This window comes from Marmota flaviventris, chromosome X (assembly GCF_047511675.1).
Source record: "Marmota flaviventris isolate mMarFla1 chromosome X, mMarFla1.hap1, whole genome shotgun sequence".
In the NCBI taxonomy this organism is placed as follows: Eukaryota; Metazoa; Chordata; class Mammalia; order Rodentia; family Sciuridae; genus Marmota; species Marmota flaviventris.
Genome location: NC_092518.1, coordinates 23,508,865 through 23,534,700, shown reverse-complemented (window position 1 = coordinate 23,534,700; position 25,836 = coordinate 23,508,865). Strand labels below are relative to the sequence as shown.

The following is a 25,836-nucleotide window of genomic DNA, read 5'->3' as shown; positions in this document are numbered from 1 at the left end:
AATATTATTATTTATCCTTAGGTCAGGACAAAATTATTAGGGGTTAAATTCTGTCACAGTTAAGAGAAATTATTTGTGCCCAATGCTACATTTTATCTTTACATTACAATGTGCATGTGAATAGTGTTGCCCCAGCAAATGTCATTTTCCCTTTGAAATGGGATCTGTTTTTCAGCTCTAGTTCAAGTTGCCTGGAGTGGCAGCATTTAAAAAATAAAAAGATTCCATTTCAGCACAATTCAACATCTGAGGATGGAAAGAGAAAGTGCAGACCTTTTAAAATCTGTTTAGCCTTTGTGTTATTTTGTTAAAATGATAGACTGTACCCACTTTAAGGGACTGAGACTGAATATTGAAAATTGTAAAGCAAAATCACTAGGCAAAACCTAAGGGAAACTGGCATTTGGTTAAACACAACAAATGAACAAGTGCCAAAGAGTTACATTTAAGGGCACCAGCAGTCATTTAGTTACAGGCAATTAACAATAGTCCTTGGAAAGCTCCAGTATAGGCTAAGGGAAAACACATTGATTATTGCTGCAGTGGTAGACTACTTTCGGAATAAATTGCTTCAATTTAAAACTAGATTTGCTACAAGCATTTTGAGCAATGACTACAATTTTTTTCTTATCAAGACAGTTGGAGCAAGCAACCCTTTAAAAGAAACAGCTAATTAAAATAAAGTACATGCCATCTCTTAGTATATTGGATTACATTGCAAATAATAAATGCATTTATTTGGTTTACACTAATCTGGGTGCAATTACCTAGTATAGTTTTGGATCCTATTTTTTATTGGCCTGGACCTGGTGTTATTGTTTGTAAACTTTTCTGCTAGAAATGTTTGAAGAAGCAAAGATTTTGACAAAGTAAATAAAACTTCATGAGTGTTTTTGAACTCAAAAGTTTTTATTTTATTTTATTGTATCAAGGTTTGAACCCAGGAGCACTTTTTCCCTGAGCCACATCTGCAATTCTTTTTCTTTTTTTATTTTGAGACAGGGTCTCCCTAAGTTGCTAAGGGGCTTGCTAACTTGCTGAGGCTGGTATTGAACTTGTGATCCGCCTGCCTCAGCCTCTTGAGTTGCTGGGATTATAGGCCTGTGCCACAGTTCCTGGCTGGAGTTTTCATTTTGTATCTCTAGTCTTTGAATGTCCCCTCCACCCCCCCACCCCCTCTCTCTCTCTCTCTCTCTCTCTCTCTCTCTCTCTCTCTCTATATATATATATATATATATATATATATATATATATATATATATATTCCAAAGTATAATTGAAGGTTTTAGGTGGCTTATTCTTAAATAGTTCACCCAAAAATTGGTTCATTCCTTATATAAAGTCCTTTGAAATGTTCTGCCCTGATTTATATGCAGTAAAACTCAACTTAGTGGAGGAAATGCATGATAGACACTATAATGATTCCAGTTTATTCATTAGCCTCACCAAGTACATTTTTTCTTCTCTCATTGTGTTATAAAGAGCTAAAGTTTATAAGGATTTATCCATCCACATAAATTCATATGCATATTTATTTCACTGGAGCAGTATAACTTATTTGTTCCTGGCAGGAGGATAATTATGCTCAGCCTACAAAGATATTCAACTCAATTCTACAATACATCAGTGCAATTTAGAAGCAGTTATAATTTTTTTGGGGGGGTAACACATTAAGAAACTGAATTGCTGTTCACATAATATCAGGAAAATGTTTGGAGAAGATATAAACCAGTATATAAGGATAGCAGTTTTGCTCTTGCAAAAGTCTTTTTTAGAACAAGGCAAGGAAAAAGTAGAACAATGAAACTGAAAATAGCCCTGAATGAAACAGCTTGATCTATAACCAAACATTTGGAAAAAGATTACCTTCAAAGTAGTATATTTTGCCATTTTGAAAACTTGTTTTCAGCCAAATCATCAAATTAACTTTTTACTTTTTGCCAATCAAGAGTGCAAATATGGTCACTAGATAGGACCCATCATTAGGGCCTAGTTAGACTAAGGTCCCAGAAACCTTAGCAACTTAATTGTTACATGTTATTGAACCATTACAAAAATTAAAAACAAAAGACTAGAGAAAAAATGTACTATTATCTAGAGCAGGAATATGCTATTCCTCTTTCCAACCAGATAAGAAGTGTATTAAGCTGGGAATTTATTCCCTCGAAGGAAGAAACTTTCATATGTGGTATGTTTAAAAAATGAATTAAAATGAATAATGGCAGTATTTGAAAAAACATTAATCCATGAGTTCATATTAGTTATAAACAAACAAAAGCTCTCTCTAGAATGCTGAGTAGTAAATACATAAGAAATGATAGAGTTAGAAATCATCATTTTTAAGCCATAATAATAACAATGGATTCACACCAGACTGATAAACCAATGTTAAAATTATTGGATGAAAGTTTGGCGAGGCAGAATATTAGCACTGTCTCAACAAACCTCTCTTCTGATTATTTATTAATGAATAGATGAAAGTGGGCACCATCTTACAGAAGTGACCAAAGTTAATATCAACAGTAATTGGACAAAGTGATATTATTTGTTGCCTGCTGTAATGCAAGAAGAAGCCACATTACTTGTGTAGTATTCTAGCTGGATATACCTAAACATTTGAAAAATTAGGCAATGTCAGACCAACCTAAACTGAGGGACAACTATAAAATTCAAATTACTTGGCTTCTACTCTTTAAAAACGTGTTTTGAAAGACAGAGACAATTTGAGGAGCCACCCGAGGTTAAAAGGAGACTAAAGAGACTTGACAACTAAATGTAATGAATAATTCTGGATGGGAACTATTATATGAAGAACATCTATTGAAACAATTTCTGAAATCTGAATATAGACTGCATATTAGAAAATGACATTTCATCATTTTCAACATTCCTGATTTTGATAAATGTATTCCAATTACAAAGGAAATATCCTTGTTTTTAGATTTGCACTGAAGAATTTAGTCAGTCATAATGTCTACAATTTACTGTCATGTGGTTCAACAATAATATGTACTATAAATTTGCATACATAGTAGGTCTATATTTTTATCTACCTATATATAGGATTGTCTATAACCTATGTTTATAGGTTAAAGGGGAAACAGTTGCAATGTATGGAAATTTATTGTAGCAGTCTTATAATTTTACAAGATCATTTGCAGTTTTCATTCCAAAGCAAAAACATAAAATATAAAAGAGAGGTCAAATGATAAGATTATAGCATAATAATTGTTATTACAAATAAAATGCATTTTGGGTTGATTACCTTTAGATTAAAATTGTATCATTTAATAGCTATTTTAATCTGTTCTATATAAAGCTTTCAATTTAATCTTCACCAAATGTATATTCACCTTGGGATTTTCCTCAGTAACTATTATCTGATTTACATTGCCCATGAAAGAAAGTTAGAACACTTTATATTGACATTTATGGGTTTTTTTACTCTTTTAATTGGCAACTAACCAACCTCCAACCAAAATCACTGCTCTACCGTGAATTGATTTTTTCTTTTTTTTTTTTGATTCCAGGGATTGAACCCCAGGGGTGTTTAACCACTGAGCCACATCCCCTACCCTTTTTATTTATTTATTTTTTATATGAGACAGGGTCTCACTAAGTTGCTGAGGCTGGCTTCAAAGTTTCAATCCTCCTGCCTCATCCTCCCAAATCACTGAGGTTATAGGCATGCCACCAGGCATGAATTGATTTCAGTGTGTTTTCCTGATTCTGTACCAATCTAGAACCTTTCATTTTCATTTCTTAAAACCCTACCCATCTTGCAAGGGAAGGCTAAAATCTATACTTTCAATGGCTCTTTCCTTGCTAAAGTAATTTGCCTTCCTTAAAACATGTATTTCTGGTTGCTTTTTTCATGACTTTCCCAATTTCGTATTAGCAGAGCTAGTTTTAGCTATGGTTTTACATTATAAACAATTGCTTTATCTTAGCATCTTTGCTCTGGTCCTTCCTTCTCACTAGGAGTGTCCCCCATCCTCAGATTTCTGTATGCCCTTCTCTTTGCTTCTTAAGTCATTGTTCATACAGCACCTTCTCAATGTGGCTCACTGTCTATTCATTCCAAAGCACAAACCCATGGTTGCACTTTGCACCCACTTCTCTTTATTTCTTCCGATAGTGTTTATCACCATAGAACATGATATTTAATTTGCATATTATGAAGCTAATTAATGATTATCATCTGTCTTCTCCTATTGGTATTTAAATTCTATAAAGGTGAGGGTATTTTGTTGTTGTTATCATTGTTTTCTATTTGTTTTTTGTCTTTATTTTTAAATTTTTCACTGATTATCCCAAGTGCCTTGAAAACTATCTGACACACTGTAGTTACCGAATGATTTTTTGTTGAGTAAACAAAAGACTAGATGATTAAGAACAATTTTCCAATTTCAGAATTTCATTCTGAAACTCCAGTATTTCTGTGAGCCATTTTTCTAGTAGATGTGACACAAGGTTCAAGCAATTGATGAGGCATAATTATTTATATTCACTTTATTAAGTTGGTAATAAAACTTCATTATATAGAAAAATGGTCAACTTATTATAAATTTAAAAATTGTCTTTCATTCATAAATCCAATGATGGTATATTCTTGTATAGACATAGAGAACTAAGAAAGTTTGTATTCAGTTGACATTTGGATATCAATCAGGTACTGCTTCACATCTTTGATATTACTATACAACTTGTGTGTGTGTATGCACGCACATACATGCACGTGCTTGTGCACACTGAGGATGGAACCCAGGACCTAGCAGATTCTAAGCAAGCGCTCTCCCACTGAGTTATATCCTAGACACCCAACTTTTATTTTCAAAGATTGATTCATTCATTCATTCATTTTATCTTTATATAATAAGTTTTAATAATAAAGTTCTAGAGATAAAGTTTTGGATGTAATGTGATCAGTGCTTTAAAAGAGCTCATGTCTAGGTACAGTCAGGCATGTAAGCAGATATTTAATAACAAAATAATAAAAGTATTTATTGAGCTTTAAATTGGCACTGTGCTAGACCTCTTTTGTATGTGTCTAAGAAATGCCACATGCATCATTATCATGAGCCAGGTGGAGGAACTCATTTGGAGTATGTTTTGTTTATACTTGTGTGGTTTCATTGGGGGTGTTTCAAGAATAGGAATCAGGTACTAAGTGGCACAGTAAAGGAATGCCTACAAATGTTTTTGGCAAGTACTTTGGGCTGTAGTACTAGGAAAGCAAATATGTGGTGTGATGGATGATAGTAGGCAAAATCACGTTTTGATTTCTCTACTAATAGAGGTTATTTGTCTTTTTTTCCTTTTTAAATCAGATAGCATGCACCTTTTCACTAAATATTTGTTTGGGCAATTCAAGTACCAGTTAAGCCAGTTTCCAAAATTCGGTCAGAACAGTGGGACCATGATTGTCCCTTGGAGAAATTTGGCATATATTTTCCAAATGTACACTGTGGAGTTATTAATACAGACAGAGCTTTATTGCTGAAAACTTTCCCCTTTAGAATGTAAAAACAGTGTTGACATTTTTTTAAAGAGTATAACATGGGCCATATGCAAATCATTATGTATTTAAGATGGTGTTCCTTAATCTTAGATCTTATATGATTAAGTATGATGGAGAGAATTCAGACAAAGAAAGAAGATACTGCTATAGTAAATAAAAAGGGCCTTGGGTGATCAGCTTGGAAGACAGGGCTATTGTATATCAAGGTGTCAAACTTCACTGATATCTAAAAGAACATATCTTAAAAGAAAAAGTATTTGCTTTCCCTCTACTAGGAATTTCCTTCTTAACATGTCATACAAATAGACAGGCACAGATGGAATGTTACAAAACATCTCTTGAGAGAAAACTGTCAGAGTGAAGGTGGCATTGCCATTTCACTCCTTTTTGTTAAGGGAATGCGGTGTTTTTTCTGAAAGCCATCCTCCACCAGAGGATATACTGTCACAGTTAGAATAATTCTTTCTTCTATTGGGAATGTTTTAGGTTTCCCATAGAACCCAGAACATCTGCAATGCTTAGATAACCAATAGGAGACATGTTGTCTACAGAAATATTAAGCACTTTTAAAAAACATGGTATGATGATTTGTAGTATATTCAACTGATGGAAATAAATTTATAAATATTGTAGACAAGTAAAACCTTAATGCACTGAAGTATACAAAATGGAAAGCATTAATAAACTTCAGAATTTCATGTTATTATTTTAATTTTCTTCCTTTAAAGGATCTAATGTATTTCCTAATTATCGAAAGCATTAGAATAAAATGTGTTCAGCAAAAACATTAGTAATAGTTTCTCTCTTGAGATAGTTTCATTCAAAATCTTGGTGATTCCAGAGTCAGAAACTATTAAGGCAAACACAATAATCAAACCATATGCTGGATCATTTCTCCCAATGAGATCAACAGAAAAAAAAATCTATTTTTTCTCTCTCTTGAATGCTTTTGATCACTCCGTTTTCTGAATACATAAATATGTTTGGGAAAATGGTAGAAAATTGGTCTTGCTTTCTCATTTTGTAAAGAGATGCAAGAGTTTATTAATTTTTTCTCCTATAAAAAATCTATACTGTGTGTATATATGTGAATGCATGACCAATGTGATTCTGCAACCTGTATACTCAGAAAAATGAGATATTGTATCCCATGTGATTCAAATGTATGATATGTCAAGGTCATTGTATTGTCATATGTAACTAATTGAAACAAATAAAAAAAATATATGATGAGCAGTGGGGGTTGAGGCTCTGTTGTAGAGCACTTGCCTAGCACATGTGAGGCACTAGGTTAGATCCTCAGCACCAAATAAAATAAAATAAAATAAAAAACTAAGATGAAAGGGGCATGTTTGGAGATAACCAGTAGCAGAACCTGATAGTACTTAATTCCCCCTAAAGAAAGAGTTCCTTATGCCAAAGCTAAGAACAAATTTGTTTGCTCATATAGTTTAGTGGTATCCGTAGTTGGCATACATGAAAGGCCTATTCTTGATAATTAATTCTCTTAATTAATGACCATTGTTCACAAATAATAGGCCATTATCTTATCATTTCACTCTGTGCATTGTTTTTTGATCCATAAATATCAGCAGTGGTTTGTGAAAACTTTGTAGAAGCAAGGTGTCCCTTAAAATGTAATGTTTTCTAACACAGCTAGAAAGTGGGATTAAGAGTGGACATGCAGGCCAGGTGTGGTGGTACATGCCTGTAATGCCAGCGACTTGAGGCAGGAGGATCAAAGTTCAAAGCCAGCCTAAGGTGCTAAGCAGTTCAGTAAGACCCTGTCTCTAAATAAAATACAAAGTATGGCTGGGGATGTGGCTCAGTGGTCAAGTGCCCCTGGGTTTAATCATTGATATCAAAAACAACAACAACAACAACAAAAATGAGTAGACATTCAAGTGAATAGGTTTCAGTATAATTTTATAACACATAAATTCCTGGATCTTATAGCAAAAATGATAGAATTTTCCTATAAGCATTTAAAAATATTCATTAGCTATATCAAAATAGACTTATTTTTCTCATCATTTTTTTCTGACTATAAAATATGCTTATTGTATAATTTGAAAAAAGGTATAGGGATGATAAGAAAAATTGAAAGTCATAGGAATCATACCACCTCAGATAACAATTGCCATTAAGTCAGCAAATTTCTTCTATCACTTTCCATCACTTTCTATCACCTTCTATCACTTTCCAATGTATTATGTTTTTTATGACTTTAAATATTAATACTACAAAAAAGCGTATTTTTGCCTTTTACTCTGAACAGTTTGGAATGGAGATATCCAACATGGTTTGAAAGATGTGTTCTGATAAGAGGTTTCTTGATAACCGCTTTATATTAATTATTTATTTACTTATATATTTATCTAAGCATCACTTAAAGATGTCCAGTTCAGCAAGGAAAGTATATAAGAAACATTTTAGCACCACTAATGAGCTTTTCTTAATCATTTTTGGCAATATTTTATAAATACTCACACAATAAGTAGGTTAAAACAATCTGATTTTAGAGAAAGTGTGCATTTCAATTTTTATTGAGACTAATTACATTGTTTTAATGATGGGAAAACAAACTGGTAAGTGACTGACTAAACAGTTGAAAATATATTTCAATATTATCAAGTTTTATGTAACTACTAAGTTGCCACTGACAGCAATCTATCAAGAAGACAATTGAATAGAATTTTATTGTGATATCTTTAATGTATTCTTGTAAGCTACTTTTAATGCTCAGGTATTTAAATAATATAGACAGATTTGTTCATTTGGGGAGAATTAGAAATGTACCCAAGGAGTTGTGAGTCATTACCTTGATCTGTGGGATAGTATAAATGAATTTTCAAGTTGTACTCATTTTATATTACATACTAGAATTAGAATTTCAAACTGATTTAAGCAGGCAATTTATGTTTTATTCTTTCAGACTTTGATAATGACCTCTTCCATTTTAGTTTGCATGAATTTGGAAACCATTACAAGTCAGTACTTTGAACTGCGGTCACATATCATAAGAAATTGTAATTTCTATTTTGCAGTTATAGGAACTAAAGATCTGACGCAACTTTAAAAACACTTTAAACATAAGAAATCCCTGAGAAGAGAGCCACTTTCATTTAATTTCAAGATTGGCAAAATGGGGTACAATGTCTCAAAGCTCCAAGAATCTGTAAAATCCGACAAATGGCCTAATATATATGATTAGTCACTCAGTGTTTAATAAGTTCTTTCAAGTTTCCTACACTGGAGATTAGAAGCGATTAGTTGAAAAATGATAAAATAAAAGAACAATGAAGCAAAAAGACTTGCTTTAGGTCACACACAACTGAATAGGCAAAAACAAAACATTCTCAAGAAATTGTCCTATTTTTTCATCACAGTTCATAATTCTTCTCCTATTTAGTCAGTCTTCATTCATGTCACAGTTCAATTAATGGTTTATAAAATGACCTTCCTATGCTTTCCTAAATGTACCAATGGATTTTCTTTTTGAATTAAAAATAAAACCACTTCAATATCTTTTAAATGTCCACTTGCAATTTAGAGAACTTGACCTCTAGAAAAATTACTCATCATAAAGCATGTGCTAAAAATAGAACATGTGTCCTAAAAGTAGAGACAAATAGCTAACATATTTTTTACAGATGGCAAATGTAATTCTCAACACTGAAATCTAATACAAGTTACCATGGTAATCTATTGAAAATCAACACATTTTTTTTTATTTCCTGCTATATGACCCGAGAGAGTAGTTAGCATTTTTTATGTGTCATGTCTAATTTCTCACTTTACTGACCTGGTTGTCAAAGTTCGACATACAGGAACTGCTTATTAAAAGTTATATCTTGCATTTTATGACCCAGTTGTGCCACTTCTCAACCAAATGCTGGAATTCATAGTCCTATAAATGCATAACCATCTCCCTTTCCCAAACAATGTTGCTTTAAAGCACCAGAATGGTGAGAGACATCCCTTGGGAAGTAGTGACTTAACTCTAAAGGATACTTAACCAGATGCTATACCCATAGCTGGCACTCAGTGCATATTTTGTTGAATGGGAATGACTTGTTGCTTTTCATGAAACAGCATTTTATGAATTATCTCCTTTGAATAGTGTGCAGTGAAGTGAGATTTCAAGTGAGATATGACACATCATCAATAAATGGTTTATTTGACCTAGAAATAATGAGAATATAAAGGTGGATCTGAGAAGGAAGAATGAGTGATTTTTGACAGGTGGTAGCCCAAAATATGCTCTCTTGCTTATGCCCTCTGATCATACATGTCAAATTCTGCTATGTATGTAATAGTTGATTTGGGTGGGCTTCCTGCAAATGTTTTAAACTGAATTATTTTTTTCTAAATAACCTGTTTGTCATTTTTTGATACAAGGATGTAAGTTCCAATGGAGTCCCTTGGCCCTCACTTCACGCTAATTTTTGTTTTATAGCCTCATGTAGATGCTAGACAGATACCTGTTAAAATGAATTAAACTTTAGGATATGTTGGCAGAGTTTATCTTGTTTGTGCTATTTTTTTTTCTTTTTTTTTTTTGCCTGGTTTGCAGCTATATGGGCAACCAATAATATGTGATCATTCAGTCCCCATACTATGACCATCCTTTCTCATTAAATGTAAATGAAATTTAGTGGAATGTAAAATGGGAAATTAGTAATATAAACTGTTTACCAAATATCTTTTTGCTCCTTGGTAATTCCTATTTGTATAGGTTGAATATAATATACAGCCTATTAGCATAGGCTGAAATATATATATATATCTCCATATGTATGTTGCAAAATTCCGAAGTGTATTTTTAAAACAGGGAATGTAGGAACTTGGTCCAACAATGAGGGCCCTCTTTATTTAAGAGGTTAATTATTTTAATACTTGAAGAGAGTGGCCTCTCAAACATCTCTCTGAGTAGTGAATGCATTCTGTAAGGCACAATTTCATTGAATATGTGAGGCAAGTAACCTCATTAAGAGTAGAGAGTGAGAGCAATGTACCAATGTTTAAAAAAGTTCAAAGGTGTTGACCATGTAAAAAGAATGAGACAATTAGATGGAAATAGTCCCACTGACTATACTTGTATTTATTCCTTTCTCATAGAAACAGTGAACTTAAGAAAGCTAATGTCTCATTGTGTATTAGATGCTACCATGTTTTTTAGAAGAATCTGTTGTCTTGGCAAGGGCCTTAGTATGCCAGTTGTGGTCCACAGACCAGTAGAAGCAGCATCAATAAGGAACTTTATTGAAATTCAACTCTTGAGTTTCACCCCAGATTAATGAATGTGAATTACGTTTTAACAAGCTCCCTAGGTGATTTGGGTGTACCATAAAGCTTGCAACCACTAGTATAGGGATTTCTAGCTGATGCTCCAAGAGTGGAAACCCAAACAATCTAACTTGTCTATTCCTGTAGTATAAACTCTTATTATGTTGAACATTTAATCGAATTTGGTGTGATTTTGTAGGGTTTTCAAGGTGAAAATATTTGTGCATCTATTTTGAATTTCCCTGATTTCAGTAGCTTAGGTGCTAAAAACATTTCAAGGAAGGAATTGAGTTTCTGATATCCATAATGTATAGCAATAGTTCTCTACTGGGAACAATTGTATGGTCCCTGTCCCTGGATATTTGACAATGTCTAGAGACAATTTTGGTTGTCACAACTATGAAGGTACTATAAACACCTGATGGGTAGGAGCCAGGGATGCTACTAAACAATGTACAATGTACAGGACAGCACCCATCACAACAAAGAATCATGTAGACAAAAGAGACAAGATTGAGAAACCCTACTGTATGTAGATTACTCAGAAAACATTTAATCAATTCATTCATCACATTTAGTAACTGAAAATAACAGAGAAATAAAAGATCTTTATAGATAATTTAACATTTAGTTAGAAAAACAAGAGTAAAACAATAAAGCAAGTGAGGAACTTACAGTAACTAAGACTATGTATAAGTAAATACTTAAAGGCTTTGGTCAACATGAATGATAAAACTTTGAGTTTATTAATACTGTTTTTCTTTTTTCATGTTTTTTTTACTTGTAGATGGACAAATACCTTTATTTTGATTATTTGTTTTTTGCTAAGAGCCAAGTATATGATGCATGGCATTTTTGGTCTAAAGGTGACGCCAGCTAGCCATTGAGATGATATGATTATGTTAAGATTTGCATTCATATGGATATTGGACTCCTGCTGTTCACCTAGGCCGGCTATGGGACTCCTGGAGAGTTCCCATTGGTTGGGGAAGTACAGTAGGAGGGAGTTCCGGGGGAGGAGCTCTCTCTGTGGATCCGGGAGGAGGCGGCGTGGGTGGAAAAAATCTTCCCGGGCGCGTACCGGACATTGGCGGCAGTTTCAAAAAATAAACTTTGTTCCTGCTTGAGTGGCTCGTGATTTTGTGCCCAGCCAGACTGCGGCAGTTTTTATGTGGTGCTGAGGATCAAACCCAGTGCCTCACATGTGTGAGGCAAGCACTCTACCACTAAGCCCCAGCCCCAGCCCTGAGTTTATTAATTCTTATGGCCTGATATTGTTTTTGTCCAGAATCATACCCTTGTTATTTTTATTAAATGAGAAATAAGTTAATCATTACAGACAGTAGTCATTTTTTTCCCAAAAAATATGCCTCTTGGAAATTGTTCACAGGGAAGAAAATTGAGTGACCAAATTGACTGAAAGTCAAAACTAAGTTTGGTGGTAATCAAATAGCTTCATTGGAATGTCCCTTATCAAGAAGCTCAAGGGTACAAGATTTTTTTATTGAACAATATAGACAATTTGTGTAACTGACATTTATCATAGCCTCTGTGTATGTTTGTTTCAGCATTAGTTACCAAAAAATAATATGAAGCTGATGCTTGCTGTTTAGTTGTTTCACATAATTGAAGAGCAGAGAATCAAGAAAAATGATATAGGATGGAAAAAAAAATTGACTGCAAAATGTCAAAGTTCTGATTCAGAGATGCTACAGCAACATAACATTTTGACATTGCATAAGCTAACACTCATTACAAGTTAACTTTTTCATGGACACCAATTTGGCTCTTAATGGACCATTGCCTTTTTAGGGCGATGTTCCCATATAGAAGGTAGGATATTTTGATAACTGAGCCAGGTTTGGCTTTTTAAAAAATATATTGATTTTATTTATTCTAATTTGTTATATATGACATTAGCATGCAATTCAATTCATATAATACAAATAGAACACAATTTTTCATGTCTCTGGTTGAATACAAAGTAGAGTCAAACCATTCGTGTTTTCAAGGTTTGGCTTTTAAATATTCTGAAATTAGTGGTGAAAGATGTCAAATGGCCGGCATCAAAGAGAGGTTTACAAAATTTTATGATTTTACTGAATTACTCAATAAATAAATGTACTAGAAAAATTAAAAACAAGGATGAGGCACGTATTAAAAAGGTGATTCATTACAAGAAGAGATAAGGAGTCCACTGGGTTTAAATTCATCCAGTTTTAAAACAATGCATCTTAAGTGATATATATGTTAATTATATTACTAAAGATATTTTGAGGACAATGGAGTTTATTGAGCAAGTCTAATTCCTATTGATTGCATTCTTTGTAGAGAAAAAGAGAGTGCATACAAGAAGTAAAATGGTTTTGAGGGGAATAGAGAAAATCTAGATGTTTACCATTATTAACTAGTGATAAGTCTCTCAGATAGTTACATTGCCATTTCCTAAACTACTTTGTGATGAATTGCCATATTATTGTAATCAATAAAAACAACATAATCATTCACAGAAGAATTGTTAATGAAATCCTTGGTGTGACAATTTCAAAGTCAAACATTCACTAGGAAGCACAATTATATATTAAAAATGCTTGATATCAGTGTAATTTAAAATGTAGTTGATGGCATTCCCAATGATACTGGTCTTCATTTTCTATTCATTTAATTTTATGAGTGGTTAGCACAATGCCAGTCATATAGTATGTTCTTAATAGTCATTAAATGTATGAATAAATGAATGAAGCTTTCCTATATGACAGCATATTCAAACCAAAGTAACTCTATGAAAGTTCAAATTTAGAATTGATGACACAAAATTGCTAGAGCTAAAACTGACCATTTTAATCAAAGATAAATTAGAATTCAGGGAATTTTTAATGGAAAACACAATTGATGCATCTTCATTACCCAGAATATCACGTAGCACAGAAATCTTGTAATAGCTTGTTAACATTTATTGGATGCTAAGTATGTCAGTCACTGTGATAAGTATTGACATATATGAGTTCATTTAAACTCACAGCTGCTCTTTGTGATAAGACTTCTTATTACTCCCATTTTATGGAAGAGAAATCTGAGGCTCACAGAGATGGAATGGTTTTCCCAAGATAGCACAGCTAGTAAGAAGAGTTTGGTCTTGAGCACAGTCAGCCTTGCTCCCAATGTAACCATGGCTGCTCCTTTGCAAATTGTATTTTGCCAGGTTACTTCCCTTGCATTTGCCCTTTACAAATTAACATCCCATCCCTTTGCCTGGCATTCCAAATTCTAAAGAGAGGCTACATCTTAATGTTTAAGATCTTAACTGCTAAATAATCTTTCTTTACATTTTCAGAAACCACAACATCTGGTGACCTTCAGATAACATCAGAATGTGTAATGTCACTTCTTATTCTTTAATTTTCTGTATAAAAAAACACAAAGCATGTAAATTGCTGTGATGTTTAGCTTGTAGAAAAGTAGTATGTCTGTCTAAGCAACTACATGAACTAGCTTCAGGAGGTCAAGGTGGATTGAGATATTGTGACCAGAGGAGAGAAAAAAGAGACACACTTCCTGGAAGACAAAGACCTTGCTCAGCACCTAATCTTTCTGCCCATTGCCACCCTAATCCTTCTTTCTCTTCCTGTAAAGGCCCTTTGTACCTTTGAGTTCCCTAAATGGAGCTTTGAGGATGATAGCCCCCTTCATCTTCCAGGGTCCTGGCCCTTGAATAAAATTGACTTCCTTCCTCTGACTCTCATCTCTTGAGTATTGGCTTTCAAGTGGCAAGAAGCCAGACCTGGGCCTAGTAACACTGGGTGCATGTCTTTCATCATTATAGTATTTGGCTACAGATAGTAAACATGTCCACACTGTGAGGTCATCCAAAGTGAGAGTACAGATGAAAGATAAGTAGAATAAAGAAATTCAGTACTAACTGATGGATGCAGGATCAGGTATGCCTGAGGCCAGAGCACAGTGCTGCTGGATATCCATCTGGATTATTATTTGAATCAGAGAAATGGAAAACATACAAAATGGAGGCATCAGGAAAGGTCAGAATTGGAGGAAAACTGAAAATCAGCGTCAAGACACAGAGTAGCCATGAGAAATCAAGCAAAGTCATCTGGGTAAAAGATTAAGAGATGGCATCAAGATGCCAAATTCAATCAAGTATGGGCAATGAGAAGCATAATAAATAACCTGATAACTAATGAATCAACACTTTATTTTGATTCTTTTTGAATCCAGGATCTAACTCCCAAGCTTACTAGGCTGGGGACTGTCAAAAAGGACTGAATAGAAGCTCTGAGCTACAGCAGAGAGTAAGAAGTAGGGCAGTTATAGACCAATAGTTCTCCATGGACCTTGTGCTTTCATTCCTCAACTCTCTTTCATTGCATATGTTAGTACTCTGTATAGTAAGTAAAATATATCTACATTGTATATCTGGCATGATTCTAACTTTCCAAATATCTTCTCTGGTGCAAAAAAAATTGACAGGTTTTTATAATCTCAAGCAAGATTTTTTTACTGGTCAACAGTTACTAATATGGTATTATGTAAAAATGTGGATGTGTAACCGATGTGATTCTGCAATCTGTATTTGGGGTAAAAATGGGAGTCCATAACCCACTTGAATCTAATGTATGAAATATGATATGTCAAGAGCTTTGTAATGTTTTGAACAACCAATAAAAAAAAATTTCTTGGTGGATTTTCAGCTGGCTTTTTACAAAATTAAGACTCTTTTATAAAGATAAAAGGCTAATGCAGGATCCAGCCTAGCTCAAATGTAGACTCATTTGGTAGATGGAAGTGATGTTTCAAATGAATCTATGCCACCCACTACAGGGCTCTGAAATCATGTTATTATGTCAATAATAGAGAACAAAAGGTTAAGAGTAGAAGAAAAACACTTAGATAACTTTAGCAAAGGTATGCCCTGCTAAAGTTCACCTGCCAGAACAGATGGCTGTTTATTGTGTACAAGATCTGTGTCAAACAAATGTTGTAATATATTTTTTCAGGGAGTTTTTCAAAAGGAAGACTATAAATTAAGAAATTGGGGAGTCAATGACAAAAACACAAGATTAATAGTGACAGCTTGCAGTAGTTTTTGTGACCCTTTGTTCTCTAAGTTATATTGCGACTCATCTGATAATTAGATGATTGCTAGCATGAAGAAATTTTACTTTCTTAGGGACCCTCTGATCAAATATCCAGACCTATGGGCTCACATATGCTGAGTCTGGCCCTTTTGAACCAGGCAGGGGTGATGAAGTTGTAATGATGTCATATGTTGACTGGTGGGATTATTCTACATGATAATGAGCCCTTCAAGAGCCTGAGTTTACATCTATTACTGCCTTTGCAAATTGATGAGTCATTAACTCCAGCTCCCTTAAAAGGAAAGCACCCACTGACTTTAAGAGGGACTTTTACAGTATATAACTTTGAAGTATTTTCTGTCATTAAAAAAAAAAATGGTACTGGGGATTGAACCCAGGGTAGCTTTACCACAGAGTCACATCCTCAGCCCATTTTATTTTTTTATTTTGAGACAGGGTTTCATTAAATTGCTGAGGCTAAACTTGAACTTGGGATCCTCCTCTCTCAGCTTCTTGGGTCACTGGGATTATAGACCTCTCCCATTGTGCCAGCTCTTTTTGACTTCTTAATGCTTTAATTTAATTTAATTTTTCAGTACCAGGGATTGAACCCAGAGGTGTTTAACTACTGAGCCACATCCCCAGCCCTTTTTATGTTTTATTTTGAGACAGGGTCTCACTAAATTGCTTAGAGCCTCACTAAGTTTCTGAGGCTAGCTTTGAATTTGTAATCCTCCTGCCTCAGCCTCCTGAGCCACTGGGATTACAGGTATGCACCATCATGCCTGGCTTAATGTGTTCATTTTAATCAGAACAAAATGCTCTTGATATACACACAAATTTAAAAAAATAAAAAAAAACCAACATGTAAGACTTAAATATTTAAAACTGAAAATTTGGCCACAATTTTCTTTTCCATGTTTAAGGAATCAGACTTTGCTGGAAAGTTTTTTCCGGATAATTTCCTTGATTCCTCAATCATTTGTTCTTCTATAACTAGAAGCTTTTGTAGCTTTGGGCAAATTAATCTCAGGCTAAATCTGGTAAAATATCCTAGGAGGTTTTGACCCTTCCTGGCTCTGTGCCTGTCTGCAAAATCAGAGCTTAAATAGCTTTACCCTTAGATACTATTTGTTTTCCTTCCCCTCTCCTTGTGATTGATTGCTATTTAACTGATACCCCTATCTTGCCCTCTAGAGAAACATGTTGTCCAAAAAAGCAGATTTTTATATGTTCAATATAACATCTCTCTACTACTTCTGTTCATAAGGAATAATTCAAATTCTTCAATTAGAATATATGCAAGAGAGTGATAAGAATGTTGGAGCCAGGCATGGTGGTGCAAGCCTGTAATCCCAGCGGCTCAGGAGACTGAGACAGGAGGATTAAGAATTCAAAGCCAGCTGTCAGGATCTGTTCATGGGTTCCATGTGGGTGACTGTGCATGGAAGCTTCATAGATAGAGACATCTGGTGTCTGGGAATGGCCAGTGGACATTTCATCTGGTCAATTGCCCAGGGACAATGTGAATCTCTTTCCTGTTCTGCCATGGCCCACACAGCACCTAAGATGTCAATCAACCTTCTGACTGCAAGACATCATGAATTAAGACTCTGCCCTAGAAACCTTATCCCTGCCTTTGATGTACCCCTTTAAATAAACTACTGGAGCCATTTTCCCTTTGTCTAGTTTCAGAACCCATGTGGACTAGATCTATCAGGGGCTTCACATCCTGTAAATATATTCTGACTATTTGTGCTTTGTTACTAATTATCTGAGATTGTAAGTTTTAGGGTAGCTTGGACTCCTGTGGGTAAGAAGAACCCCCCCCCAAAGATGCTGGCCATCATCCCCCCACCCCTGAATGCCAGCCTCAGCAAAAGTGAGGCACTAAGCAACTCAGTGAGGCCCTGTCTCTAAATACAAAATAAGGCTGGGGATGTGGCTTACTGGTTGAATGCCCCTGAGATCAATCCCCAGTACAACTACCCCACCCCCCCAAAAAAGAAAGAATACTAGAAGGGTTTCATGCATACGAATAAAGAAATGAAGGTCCAGCAGGTTTATGGTGACTGTCATTCAACATTTGAAGGGCTATTTTTGGAAAGAATATTTAAAAGCATAGAACTAGAGCCATTGAATAAATGGTGAAATAGGGATGCCTTTGAACAGCATCCCCCACCCCCAATGATAAAATGGGTTTCCTTTCGAGGGAATATAATCCAATATAAGCTGATGGGCCACTTGGGAAGATGTTATGGAAGGATGAGAAGGTAAGTTCCATGACATTTAAGTTGCTTCTAATCCTGAAAAACTATTTCTGTCCTTGTATATCTATGATATTTCTACTCAGATTCCTTTACTGATTAGCTGCATATTAAGCTACAGAAAGAATCATATTGCTAGATGCTACATACATTTCTCCTTGACTCACATCCCCAAAGAATAGACTATTTTAATATTGTAATCACCTTGACAACAGAGGTGTCTATTTTAATAGCTTTCAGTAATATTATTCAAAGGAATCTCTCACCCAATAAAGTAGGGGAAAGTCTTCATGTTCTCTTTCTTTCCAAACCTCAAATAGTCTAGGATTAAACATGTGCTTTGAAATTAAAATCATTGTAAATTTGCTGAGTAAGAGAACATCAAGTGTACTTATCCCAAAGACTAGAAAATTTTACTTAGCATAATGTGGAAAAATATATTTTTCTTATGTAATGTGCATGCAAAATGTTACTGAGTCAAAGCATGCCTCACATATTACAATCATCTCTAATTTAAAACAATTCAATGTACACACACACATACATACACACACACATATATATATTTAACCCTTTATATAAGGTGATGGGGCTGCTGTGAAGTCAGAGTTACTATGGCAGATGCTACACTCAACCATGTCCTATATTACTTATAATAAATTATTGTTAATTATGGGAGGACATTACATTTATAAAAGTTACACAATGTAGAAAACTATCAAGAAGAACTGCACTGGGAAATTAATCACACATGGTTCTTTCACTAGAGGGATAACTTTCCAGAAATGTACACAATCTTTGATTTAAAAACATTTAGTTTATTTTTAATAACTTAATGCCTATTTTTGATAATAATAAGTACCATTTAACTAAATATTTTCTGCATATAGATGCTATGTCAAGTCCTTCAAGTTGATATCTTTTATCTTTTATCTTTATATAGTATCATTCTATATATCAAGAAACTGATGCCAGGGGAAGTTAAATATCTTGCTGAATATATTTTTTAATACCTTTATTTTATTTATTTATTTTTATGTGGTGCTGAGGATCGAACCCAGCACCTTGCACGTGCTAGGAGAGCGTTCTTTCACTGAGCCACAACCCCAGCCCTCTTGCTCAATATTATACAGTATTAAATCAGAGCAAGGATTCCAAATTTGACTCTAGAACTGGAGCTAATTCACTCATCCTTGGTACTCTCTTTCTTGATGATCATAACACTAATTTATTGTTTTTATTTTGTATAAGTTTCTGTATAAAAATAAAATTTATTTTTTTGTGGTTCCAATGATTTGCCTCCACTGTATGCTCAGTTTATCACTCAAGTGTAGAAAATTGCACTTACCCCGTTTATGAAGGAGGACGCTGGCATGGCGACGTCCATTTCCATTTTCAACATAACAAGAGTAATTTCCCAAGTCACCCTCTTCCACAGAGTCCACAATTAATGAGATAGAAACTTCTTGTTCTCCAAGATGCTCCTTAAGAATTCTAAAACATAAAGCAAAACGAAACAAAAAATCCCACACAAACATATACATACACATACATAAAAAAGAAAGAAAGGTAGATTAATCTGAATGTAATATGAAATTATCTACAGAATCTGTGCTTCAAATATGGCTCTGGATTGATGCTAGGATAATTAAATTATATCATGCCCTTCTTTTCTTTACTTCTAATGAGGAAGCTTGTCTTTGTAGATGCTAATGAAGTTGCAGTTAATTATCTCTCTTAGCAGGACAATCATAGTGTCATAATAAATAGGTGAAAGAGACCTTGAAGAAAAGTTTATAAATTGCCTTTCCTTTAAGAAGAAATATGATATGAAGGGAGATAAGAAATTTTAAAGTCTTAGGTTGGAGCCCTAATTATATATCAGGCCAATTTTTAAAAAGAAAGAAAAGAAAATTTCTAAGCTATTTTGACGTTTCATTTGAAACCTTCAGCCTGACTTCCATGAATAATACAACCAGTTGCCTATTTTTTTTTTAAAAAATGAATTTACAAACCTGTAGATTAAAAGTTCTGATAAGCATTTAACTCTGACATTTTAAATGACTGATAAATGCTAACTAACCTCACTGTTAGATAATTAGCAATCTCTAAGAGTAAATGGAAAACTTCTTCAAACTAGAGATCCATTTGCCTGCTCTCAATGTTTGCCCTCACCCTCCTATCTGTTTGATAATTCATCTCTGTGCAGCACTTCTTAATGCAGAAGTAAAGAAAAATACCTTTCTAGAACCTTCCCCACACACACACAAAACTAAAGAGAATAAAAGCTAGAAGGATATGGTCCCTCTTTAATTGTAGCATTTCCAAGAGTGTGGGTCAGAGAAAAGAGTGTAGTAGGGTAGTTTTATGTATGAAGAATGGCAGAGGGACATTTTTAGTACACATTGGACAATTGCCCATCCAGGCTTTCCAGAATCCACTTAGAGCATTCCAGACTGAGATATTCTTGTATAATGGTTGCCAAAAATAAGATTCCGCTAGAAGTAATCTTATATGACAGCTTGTGTGTTTTTATTTTTTATTGAAAAACATTTTCTCTTCTACATTGGATAAGGTTTTAAAAGTCTTAACATTTAAAAAGAGAACCATGGTTTAAATACATCATATATATATTAGAATATGCAACCTTTAGATGGGAGAAGGTTTAGAAAGGATCATTATTATTTTGATTTAGTTATAATTATGAGTATCTTCTTATTTATGTCATGATTAAAAATAAGTATTTATGCCTAAGCATAAGTTTAGTCAAAATTGAATGACTTGATACTCAAAAGTAAGTTAATAAATACATAGGTACATTGAAAAAATAAAGAGGCTAAAGCATTAATGCCTTCAAAATAGATGGTATTTTAATTGGTTGGTTCTCTTCATATTATTTCTATTAAATAAATATTTAGACCTGAAAGTCAGACTGAGAAAGATTATTAAAATGTTTTATAAATCCTTTGTCACTCCATCAAGTGTTTTATATTCTACTTTGTATCTTAAATATATAAAAACATAAAAGGAAATGATGGATATTTTGTTTGAGTCCTTGTGTCTTGTTCATGTTTCCTCTCAATAATTAAAAAAAAAGCTTTTACAAACAAAAGGCTCACTGATTTTTTCAAAGATAGAATGGGCTTCTATATTTTCTATATTTAATAGTATTTTAGTCTCATATTAAGTATATTCTTTAGTGAAGCACATCTTTTAAAAGTTCTTTTAAATTCTTTGCAAATGGAATTCATATTTTACAATTCCATAATCAGTTTCTTAATAGAACTTTGTTTCTTTGTCCTCAAATATTATAGTATTTTAATTATGATAATAGGAAACCAAAAAAAAATCACTTTTGGGGAGTGAGTAGTTAACTTTTTATTCATTCACAGAGCAAATGATAACTTGAATGAATGTACAAGTTAAAAGAAAAAAAATTTATTTTACCTAATGTCACTTTCCCAAACTCGATTTTCATCAAGATCTTCAATAAACTTCTCTCCTTTCATCCAATAAATTAAAGGACTGACATCTCCACTGTACCCAAAAAAAGCTCTGCAGGTTAGATTAGCCGAGTCACCTGTGGAGAGAAGTGATGGAAATGTGTCATAAAACTATTTGTACACACTTATTTTAGGCAAACTGGAAGGTAACATTTTGAACACTTTGTTGATTTAATAAAACATCTTTATAAAAGTTTCAAAAGCAAGTTTCAAATCAGAATCATGATATTTTTTCAGGTATTTTCCCATCTTTGTTAAATTTATAGAATGTGTGCTTTTTTACAGAATTGCTTATTTAATGGAATGAGAGTTACTTATAAGATTTAGAAGAAGACCAGTCAGTTATTCTATGGAATGTTCTTCCAATTAAGTTTACCTGATGTTTTCTCATGATTAGATTGAGGTTATGAATTATTGGGAAGGATACCACAGAGGTAATGTGCCCTTCTCGAGGCATGATATCAGAGGGTACATAACATTCATAACTACAACATTCTATAAGGCAGTTAGGAAATGTTTCTCAGTCTTTAATGCAGGAAATGGAAAGGGAGCACACTGTTTAGCTGAAAAAGAAAATAAACTATAAATCTGGGAAACCAAGAAAATGCTGTTAAGAATTTTTTTCTTTATAAAGAATATCATTTTAATACATCTCTAGATAGAAACATGTATTTAAAAACAAATAAACAATTCATGTTAGTAAATGTTTGGGATTTTCATTAGAGATAAAATCAACAATACTACTGTGAATTTCACTATGCTGCTCTGGAAGGACTATTATAATGGTGAACACAGGTTAGTTGACTACTTAATAAGGTAAGTGGAAGTCCCACACTAAAATTGGAAGTGAAGTTAATGCCTGCAGAATGGTTTGTGCCATTTTGTAAATACCTGGTTTACCCAAACCTCAGCCAGCACTACAAAACTAAAATATTCTAACACACAATAGTTTTATGATCTTGCTGACTTGAAATTGAGTCAGAAATTGGGAGGTGATATGGGGTGAAGTAAGAGCCTACTCCAGTTGCAATGGGGAAAGGGAAATCTTGAGAAAACTTTTTCAATTAGTTTTAGCCATATATTATGAGATATTACTAGAGGGTCCTGATAACTCTATAATTTTAAAGTGCAAAGAAGGAAATTCCTCAGTACTGGAAATCTCAGAAGTATGTTCTGAGTTATATTATTAGTGAACATCTTTAACATCTTTCAAAATTGTGCTTATGACCATTTCTACAACATGAACACAGAGAAAGGCAAAATTCATTGAGATATAATTGCTTAGAAAGCAGGCATGGGTATTTTGTAATTTACTTCTACAACAAAAAACATTTTTTTGGTTAAAATTAGTCTTGTTCTCTTAATTATGTGTGTTGGATAAGAAGAGTTATTTAAAAACTTGCTCTTATAATACTTAAGATGGCAAATTATAATCCTTCTGCTTTTATCTTTGTTCATGTCCACATGTTCTCCAAGAGTTTCCTCGCCGACTTTGATTCTATATATAATAGTTACCACTGATGACCACATAAGGCAAGTCCAGAAATTATCTAGCAGCTTTTAAGAGGCAAAATGGAGCTTCTAGAAGGATCTTTCATTATTAGTTATGGTATGTAAATATTCTTGAAATATTTTAATATGGAATTCCTCTCTCTTTTGGAGGATATTTACACAACAAAATGGATAAATGAATATCAATTTTACTGACTGGGAGTCAACTACACATTTCTATGGAAAGTATTGACCAAAATTATAAAATACTCTTAAATATCTTATGTTTTCATGAGAACATTAGTTCTTTTTATGTAACTGAATTACCTGTTATACTGTCAGGTAGTCATAAATTCAATAGCAAGTTTCAAATCAGAATCATGATACATTGCAAGGGTTTAAAAAGGTACATACTGGGCATGGTGCTTCACACCTTAATCCCAGGGGCTCAGGAGGCTGAGGCAAGAGGATTGTGAATTCAAAGCCAGCCTCAGCAAAAGCGAGGCACTAAGCAACTCAGTGAGACCCTGTCTCTCTATAAAATACAAAAAAAAAAAAAAAAAGCTTGGTTGAGTGCCTCTGAGTTCAATCCCCTGTACCAAAAAAATAAAAAATAAAAATGTATCTATAAATAATTCATTTATCTGTGATTTAAGAGATCAAGTTCAAGTTTTGAGGTGGGACTTAATGCTTGGAAATCATAAATAGAAATCTCTAGAGATTGACTAATTTTACAATACAATTTTGCTAAATATGGGGACTTATAAATATTGATCACACTATTAGAAATTCACCCTGATATTTCTGAACAGAGAGGCAACTTGAAGTACTCATTGGGACTTGAATTATTCTCTCACATTATCCTTCTTTCTCAGCTAAACTACTTTCCATTTCTTTAACTTGCAGGCCTTGTTATGTCAAACCTAGGAAATGGCTCCTGCACTCATGAGGATAATGTTGTGCTTTGTTAGTCATCGAGGCTCATGTGGGGTCTTTGAATGCCCACTTTGCTTTGAGCTCCAGTACTGAGTATATCTGCAGTGCCATAAAAGCACCTAGAAGAACTCCACTCAGACTTGGGTTGGGCTTCTTCTTGTGGATCAGAGGGTGCAATTCATGGAAATAATAGACAAGAATGGAAGGATAAAAACAGATAAGCACTGCAGGCAAAGAAGAAAGAGCATTGGTAAGAATAACTCAGGGAAATATAGGGGAAATAAAATGAGCGCAGAGTGGCTGCAGCAGAAATATACATGGGAGGCTGGAGTAGAGCAAATACTGAGGGTGAGGACAGAGCAGAGCATTGCTGAGGCTAGAGCAGAAGCAGCCCTGTTCTTCTATGTAGGACACGGTGAAGAGTTGAGGCTTTCATTTAAGAGCAGTGGAAAGCTGGGGAAGGGTTTCAAATAGAGCACAGACATTATCACATTTATCTTCTAAGGGAATCATCTATCTTCTAAGGGAATTACTCTTACTGTATTTTCAAATTTGGGATTAGACCAGAGAGAATTGAGAAGGATTAAGAATGTTACAATGCTCCAGGATCACATAAGAAATAGTCACAGCAAAGATCAGATTATTTCTATATAATTTAGAAAAGGATAAAGCGTATGTGGTGACAATAACTGCAGAGCATTATGATGTTATCAGTGTGATAATAGGGAGCATATCAAAGTAGAGACTAATAGATAATATAGTTTTATTTATATATATTTTTGTGTATGTTTGCTATGAGAGAGGGGGGAGGAATTGATTGATTTGGGGGAGCTGCCAGCTGCTTCTCAATGTAGGCAAGACAGAAAGTCAATTTGAGCAATGCTGTTCTGTGAAGAGATTTTTCAGTGGTTCCTCTTAATTGTACCAATTTGTGTTACTGAGCAAAAGGCACCACTCTCTCTTGTGCATAGTTTTGCTAGCAAGCAACACACTAGAATCCCAGTGGAGTCAGTCCTTAGAGAAGGTTGGTGAAGTCAAGTTCATATCTGAGATTATATGCCAGAGTCTAAATGTTGCTGAGAAAATCTAGGTCCATCCAGTACTGTTTATTAGGGAAACGGTGACCAATCAAATATGCTTGAGAGCTGTGACCTTGGAGCTCAAGTGCATACTACCACGTGTTTGTAACAGGGAATGAAGGTCAGTCATCCCTTTCTCTTAGGCTGAACCAGGATTTGGTAGAAATTCATGGGGCAAGGTGGGGCCTCAGGAAAGATGGTGTATGTCCACACAATAGGAGCAAATACATAAGGAAATAAGAACAAATAGTCCTTAAGAAAATAAAAATGATGTCACTGTGTTTATACCTTGGGCTAATTAAGTGGATTACACTTTTCTTGGAATTCTCTTCATTTTCAACTAGTATACTCCTCATCCATTAAGTCCCAACTCAAATAACACCTTTCCAAAAAAATCTGGTTTTCCTTGTGAAAAAATGTTCAGTCTGTCCTTTATTTTTCTATTCCTATTGGAATGTATTTGTATTTCATCATAATATAGTCCTTGCAGTATTTGCTGTGCTTGCATGTCTAACCTAGCAACTAGAGTATACATTCTCCAAAGGCAAAAATTATATCTGTATTTGCCTTTGTATTACCAGGGCTGATTATAGTGTATTGAATATATTAGAAACTCAATAAATAATTTCAAGTTAATAATTTGCTTAGTGTCTTTTG

At 34.0% G+C, this 25,836-nt stretch overlaps 1 protein-coding gene across 1 annotated transcript in view; it reads right to left on the bottom strand.

Annotated features, from left to right (window-relative positions):
- The window catches only part of Il1rapl1 (interleukin 1 receptor accessory protein like 1), a 614,687-nt gene that overhangs the window by 21,005 nt on the left and 567,846 nt on the right, over positions 1-25,836 (bottom strand). Inside the window, exons 6-7 of the mRNA XM_071606054.1 lie at positions 21,618-21,750; positions 19,519-19,664 (exon numbers count right to left, since the gene is read on the bottom strand). Of these exons, the coding sequence (XP_071462155.1) occupies positions 19,519-19,664; positions 21,618-21,750 (279 nt within the window). The remainder of the gene's footprint in view (positions 1-19,518; positions 19,665-21,617; positions 21,751-25,836) is intronic.